The sequence below is a fragment of the Priapulus caudatus genome, unplaced genomic scaffold (assembly GCF_000485595.1).
Source record: "Priapulus caudatus unplaced genomic scaffold, Priapulus_caudatus-5.0.1 Scaffold14, whole genome shotgun sequence".
Lineage (NCBI taxonomy): Eukaryota > Metazoa > Priapulida > Priapulimorpha > Priapulimorphida > Priapulidae > Priapulus > Priapulus caudatus.
Genome location: NW_014577075.1, coordinates 266,189 through 273,707, shown reverse-complemented (window position 1 = coordinate 273,707; position 7,519 = coordinate 266,189). Strand labels below are relative to the sequence as shown.

Below are 7,519 nucleotides of genomic sequence, written 5' to 3'. Positions count from 1 at the left end.
AGCCCTCCTTTCTCCTCTGCTCTTTCGTCCTCTCTCCTCTCTCTCTCTCTCTCTCTCTCTTTCTCTCTCTCTCTCTCTGCTCGGCTGCGGCTCCCGCGCGCCCGGCGGCCGCTCCTGGCTTCGTCGCTCCGCTCTCTCCGCTCTTCCTCTCTTTGCTTACTCTCCTCTCCGTCTACTCTTTTCTCCATCTCTTGTCTCTCTCCTCTCTCCTCCTCTCTCTCCTCGCCCCTCTTCTCGGCTCCTTCGTGCTCACGCTCTCTCTCTCTCTCTCTCGCTTAGGCTCTCTTTTTTTCTCCCTGTCTCTCTCACGTGCGCTCTCTTTCACTATATATATATTATCTCTATTCTTTCGTCTTTTTCGGTGCTGTGCATTCATCCTTCAACATCTTCTCATTCCTCCTCTGTCTCTGCTCTCTTCTCTCTCTGTTCTCTCCTCTCTCTTATCCTCTCGCTTTCCCTCTCTCCTCTCTCCTCTTTTCCCGGTCCGCGCGCGTTCTCCTCTCTCTCTCCCCTCTTCGCGCTCTGTCTCTCTCGTCTCTCTCCTCTCTCCTCTCTTCTCTCGCTTTCGCCCGCCCGGCACACCGCTCTCTCTCTCGTCGTTAGCGCTTCTGTTTTCTTTCTCCCTGGTCTGCTTTACGGCCTCGTTCCCCGCTTGCTTCCTGCCGGTCTCTACCTCAGGATCGCTGTTATATTTTCTTACTTTTTCTCTTTCGACGCTGTCCTTCCCATTCTCCCGTCTTTCTCCTTTCTGCTCTCTCTCTCTCCTCGCCTTTCGCCCGCTCACACCTTCTTCTCTCTCTCTCGCTTAGCGCTCTGCTCTTTTTCTCCTTCGTCTCTCACGTCTGCGCTCTCTTTCAACGAATGATCATCAGGTATATACTTATACTATTTCACTTCGTGGTTCTCTTTCCGTGGCTTCCTTCCTATTCCCATTCTCCCTTCTTTCCCTTTCGCTTCTCCTCGCGTCAGGCATCTTTTTCCGTTCCCCGATCTCTTCTGCACCGGTCCCCGGGCTGCTGGTCGCCGACGCGCCGCGGCCCGCTGCTCTTTCCACTCTTTTATCCTTGCATTCTTTCTCCGTGATAGACAGCGCGCGTTGCTTCCTGCCCTCCCTTCTCTGCAGAGCACGAGAGAGAGAACGATAGATAGCGAGAGAGAAAGAGAGAGAGAGAGAGAGAGAGAGAGAGAGAGAGAGAGAGAGAGAGAGAGGAAGAGGGAGAGAGAAAGGTCGAAGAGATCGAAATTGCGGTTGACTCTATCTCGGCGAGTGTCTCGGCGTGACCATCCGATACGATCTCACATCTAGCCACTATAGTCGTTCATACGTTGTCTGCTAGTCGATTGTCTGTTGCGTCTTATCGTCATAACTTCAATGTGTACTAATTGCGCGCGTACACAGTGTCTAGCCCACATTTTCAACGTCCAGGTTCAGTTCAAGCAAGGGTATTCGCAAGCAAAATGAATCATTTATTTAGCGCATGCATCTCTTTATCAGTGAGTAGCGGGAGTGGCGGCAATGTTAAATAGCAAATTAGGCAAAATAATGCTGCTGCGGCAATCATCAATGTCGCATTCGTATATTTACTCGTCTCAGCCCGATTTCTTCGAGCGACAATGTATGTGAGTATGAGTGCGGAACAAGACGAAGATTAGCTTTTTTGCTCAACGTCTCTTATTCGAATGAACTAGATTTCGCTTAGCAATAAAGAAGAGAGAGAGAGAGAGAGAGAGAGAGAGAGAGAGAGAGAGAGAGAGAGAGACGAGGGGGGATAGAAGGAGAGATACCATGAGAAAAAAGTTGAACCCTATATGTCAAATATTGCTGCATTTGGCAGATAGTGCATGCGCGAGCACAGGTCTGCCCTATGCCACAGCATGGAGAAAATTCGAGAAAATAAATGCCTTATAATTATCAAAGTAGATAAGTGTGGTAGATAAGGTCTTCGTAGCCTATTACTCACGTGTATCCGCTCTCTATTTTGAGAGCATACTTTTTAAAAAAAAGTGATTGTTTTCGTAGTTGGTGGGCATGCATGCGTAAACACAGATTACCTTATGTTACAGTATGAAAAATTCAGGAGGCCTGGGCATATCATCACTATTAGGACTGAACTTGGCACTGAAGTGCGTGCGTGTGTGTGTGTGCACACGCGTCTGTGTTTATCTAACTGCACGCGCGCGTGTGTGTGCGCGCGTGGGGGCGTGCGTGCACGCGCGTGTGCGTGATTGTGTGTATGTGTGCGTGCGCATATGCTGGCGGGAACCAGCGTGCGTGCGTGTGCGTGCGCATATGCGCTCAGCCAGTAATAGTGCGTGCCATCAGTTCTTCCGGTTGTCGCTTACGAATCCTATAGATTTGCGTTACTGAAACGCACGTACACGCCAATAGCGACTGGCATCACCGCCGTGTGCGCTCAGATACAGCTAGTCCTGTCCCGTTACTATCGGGAGATGGCTTCACGTCACCTTCCTGAACATATCCACACATCTCCTGTGGTAGCGACGGCAATAGACAAACTGGCGATCGAACGAACGAACGAATTGGTTTATTCTAAAAAAAAACCGAGGCTCCTATCGCAGCATCTCTCCGCTTCTCCCCATCCCTATTTCACTCGCCCCCTTTATCTCCTATGTCGCGCTCTCTCTAGGATCTTTTCCTCTGTTTTTGCCTCTCTGTCTCACTTCCCCTCTTTTTCCTTTTCACAAAAAAGGAGAGAGAAAGAAAGATAAACAGCAAAAGAAAGAAAGAGAGAGAGACGAAAAATAAGGCACTCACGCGTAACCACTAATATGATCACGGGTAGGAATCACTTTCCCTATATATATATATATATATATATATATATATAGAGAGAGAGAGAGAGAGAGAAGAGAGAGAGAGAGAGAGAGAGAGAGAGAGAGAGAGAGAGAGAGGAGAGAAGAGAGGGGAGGGAAAGAAAACATGTTTTTTAAAGATAGGCCAAAGCTAAGAAGAGAATGAAGCTATGAAAAAACTAGAACGAGTGGGCCGACTACGCTACACAAATGCAACCAAAATTTGTCTTCCATATTTGTCTTACGGGCGGATCGATAGCCGATACACCACTCACTCGGCATTACACAGTGTACATCATCTGCATCGACGCTTGCATTCTCTCACTCGACAACAGAGCCGTCGCGCGCCAAGCATGTCGCGAACTTCGCTCTAACGCAGGAGGGGAGTTGTTTGCGACATGGCCGACCGAGCGTCGCCGCCTCGGCTCGACATTCCCGGACAAATTACTCACGACAGCGATCAAACTTTATGCGGCTTTAGGTAATATTACATTTCCATTGATCGTGCAATTCAATGTTGCGCGTATTTACATGCGAGTGGCCCTGCTTTAATTGCAAGCCGCGGTGCCGTTAGCAGAGAATTTCAGCTGTCACCATCAGATCGCTTTACCGTTATATCGCAAATCTGTTAATAATTCTGTTTTATGAATCCCACGCACGATCGAGATTATTTACGCATCTAGCGTTAAACGCAGTCATTCAATATCATAACGGATAACATCAAATGGGCAATATATGTATAATTGTGTGTGTGTGTGTGTGTGTGTGTGTTGTGTGTGTGTGTGTTGTGTGATCGGTGTGTGTGTGGTGTGTGTGTGCGTCGCGTGCGTGCATTGCGTGTGTGTGTGTTGTGTGTGTGTGTGTGTGTGTGTGTGGTGTGTGTGTGTGTGTGTGTGTGTGTGTGAGTGTGTGTGTGCTGTGTAGTGCTGTGTGTGCACTTGTGTGGTGGTAGTGTTGTGTGACTGTCTGATGTGTGTGTGCATGTGTGTGCCACCATGTGTGTGTTGTGTGTGTGATTGTGTGTGTGTGGTGTGATCATGTGTGTGTGGTGATGTGTTCCTCGCTGTCGGTCGCGGTGCGCAAGGTGTGGTGCCGTCGCTGTGCGTGCAGTGCGTGCGTGCGTGGCCCATGAGGCTAAACCATTCACGCCACTAGGCCGAAACGTGCGTCAGCGTATAGCTATATATGAATATATATAGTATATAATATATATACATATTTTCCGCTCCCTGTTCGCAACAGTTCTTTTCATAGAACGTCCATGCGTCGGAAGGGATCCGTGCAGAATCAACGTCACTTCATTACGACTGCGAGTGGGCATTCTTCTTATTGCACAATCACTCACACTTTCGAGCTTCGTAACACAGTCAGGCATCTATTCGCCACAAGCTCTTCGTACATTCCGCACTGGCGCAATCAACAGATTGAAACAACCAAAAAAAGAACCTGTGCTGAAGCAATAAAATTGTACACGCGCATATACCAACATATATCATACACGACATTCATATGTCATCGTCTTGTCGGAAAAAACAAACACATTCATTGGCTTTACCAAAAGCACGAGGAAACTCGGCCGGCGGCGGGGGGCCGGGGGTAAACGCGGGGAAATATCGCGTTTCTTTTTTGTTAAAAATACGTGCAAATTAAGTTAATCTTATATATATATACCCGCCCCTCAACACACACACATAATTTTATATATCATATAACCCATATATATAGAATAATATAGCATAAAGATAAATAGATATATACAATAGGTAGGAGTAGAGTAGATAGATAGATAGATAGTTGATATAGATAGATATGAAATAGATAGATACATAGATAGATAGATAGATAATAGATAGATAGATAGATAGAATAGATAGATATGATAGATAGATAGGATAGATTGAGATAGATAGATCAGACTAGATAGAAGGATAGATAGATAAGCAAGTATAGAGTAGATAGTGAGATAGATGATAGATATGATAAGATTAGATAATAGTAGATAGATAGATAGATAGATAGATAGATAGACAGACGGATAGCTAGCTAGCTATAGATAGATCTGCGGAAATAAGAGTAGTATTCGTATGTAGTCGAAAGTACGATTGTTTTCTTATCATTCCTGCGTACAAAACTAGGCAACTTTATATTATATAACTATATAACTATATATGCTAACTAAACTAAAACAATTCGAGACGATGGCACACTGATTACTGATTACTGAACATGGACTGGTTACTGCATGATGACATACTCGTTACTGGCATAACCAATAACGCCAATTGGCGTCTTTAGAAAACACGAAATGTATTGTTGGCATCATACCGCTATGTCAAGCATAATAGCTATGTATAATAGTCTACTCGATTTTCGGCATTGTATGTAACATTCACTATTAACATTAATCGAACGACTCGTGGAAGAATTTAACAAACGGGGATTTAGTCTACTCACTATAATGTAATAATGCGTACAACTCACCTCTGCTTCCTTTGTCAGTTACTGAAGAGTCAACGTTGCAGCAGCAGTGTTAGCGGGTTTAGGTTTACGCAGGCACGGTCGCTGCGCTTCTACATGCGTCCTCATCTGGCTAAGCGTCAGCTTCAAGTGCTGTTACCCGATTCTACACGATGAGAACCCAACGGCGTAACTGAATCACAACGCCTGATATTGCATGATGTAAGCCATCACACACGCACACACAAGCAAATACAAACACATGCACACACGCACACGCGCGCACACACACAAGCGCGCACAAGCCCACACAAGCAAACACAATCACACACACACACGCGTGCGCACACGCACGCACACACGCACGCACGCACACACGCGCACGCGCGCGCGTCCGTGCGTATGTATGCATACATGCATACGGACGCACAACCACACATACGTATGCACACACGCACGGGCAGACACGCGCACACGTACACGCACCCACGCACCAACACATACGCACACGCATGCACGCATGCACGCACATACCCACGCACACACACGCACGCACGCACGTACGCACACTCTCACGAGCACATGCGCACGCACGCACACACGCACGCGCATACAAACACGCAAATATACACGCACGCACACAAACACACGCACGCACGCACACACATACACGCACGGTCCCAAATACACGAGCGCGTCCGTGCGTACATAGGCCTGGTATATGCACACATGCACGCACACGCACGTACGCACACACGTGCGGACGGACACGCGCACGCGTGCGCTCATTCACATCGCAACGCATGCGCTCACGCACGCACGCACGCACGCATACTCACGCACGCACGCACGCACGCGCACGCGTACGCGCACGCACGCACGCTCACACGCGCACACGTACGCGCACCCACGCACGCAGACACGCTTGTGCTCGTTCAAAATGTAACTCTATAATTATAGGCACATATCTTATGCTGCCATCACCATGACATAAAGGGTGAGTGTACGTACATAGAGGGGCCTACGCACTTGTGATGAGCGGCCTTGCAGCGTCTATGTAAGCGAGCACGCGGGATACGATATACCCAACATACATATAGCCAAGCACTGACTAGAGTCATTAGGGCCTGGTGGACAAGAAGTGAAGAAGAGGCGCAATAGTGAGGCAGTAAGAGATGAGAGCTTTAATGTCAAAATAGAGAGACGTCCTATTATTTATGATTGAAGAATAAGAAGCGCTATGGTGCGCTAGTAATTAGAGATGAGAACGTTAAGAGAGATATGTTATTATTTATGAGTGAAGAAGAAGCGTCGTGGTGAGGTTCTGAGAGATAAGATAAAATAGGGGTGATATGCTATTATTTTGCCAATGAAAATGGCGAAATGGAAAAGGTGGGCATGAGTACCGTAATTACGGTAATATGGAGTTTTTTACGCTGACATTTTTTTAGCGTGGTGTGCTTTGCAATGTGTCACACCCAGCGGCCATATGTGGATTAGTTGTAACTCGCTATACGCATACAATGATCAAAATGCTTAGGTCACATGCTAGTCAAAAGTCGTAAATTACACAACTTCTGTTGTGACTGACTTTATTGGTTGGCGGAAGTGAGTTTTATCATAAAAACCAAGCAAACAGATTAATTACCACAACTATACCTATAGTGTAAACCTACTGTATATAGACTTTCAATACAGAATATCACTAGACAATTTTCTATATGAACTGTATATACCGATGAGACCACGGATGGTAACCTAACAGTAGTTTATTGGATTTTATTTTGTACATGGAAAATATAAAGGTTCTTGCCACGTACGTCAGTAAAGTGACATTCAAGTTTTAATTGCCAAAACAAATGCGTTGTGCATGAATACATTCGCCCCACACATCTATATATATATAAATTTGTTCAGCCGAATTAGTCCGTACTCGCATAACCAGAGAACTCCGCAGCCTAAAGATATTTTCAGAATCAGCACGTCTGGGAGGTGGTTCTGGCTGAAACAAAAATGTAAAAAAGTAAAAAAGTAAAAAAGTGATAAAAATTCTATTCATTAATAGATGGCGGTGCGTACAGATTAACATTATGTACGTGTGAATCCATGGTATATTCGCTTAACAGCGCAGTGGCCTAATAGCTAGAACATCCGTCTCTTACATCGGGATTCCGGGTTCGAGTCCCAGCGGAGAAACTTTTTTTTCTTTTTTTTCTACCTATCTCTTTAGTATGTATTATTTTTAATT

At 46.0% G+C, this 7,519-nt stretch overlaps 1 protein-coding gene across 1 annotated transcript in view; it reads right to left on the bottom strand.

Annotated features, from left to right (window-relative positions):
* The window catches only part of LOC106809026 (complexin-like), a 9,770-nt gene extending 5,581 nt beyond the window's left edge, over positions 1 to 4,189 (bottom strand). Inside the window, exon 1 of the mRNA XM_014811973.1 lies at positions 4,160 to 4,189. Within this exon, the coding sequence (XP_014667459.1) occupies positions 4,160 to 4,189 (30 nt within the window). The remainder of the gene's footprint in view (positions 1 to 4,159) is intronic.
* Positions 4,190 to 7,519: the final 3,330 nt, after the last annotated feature.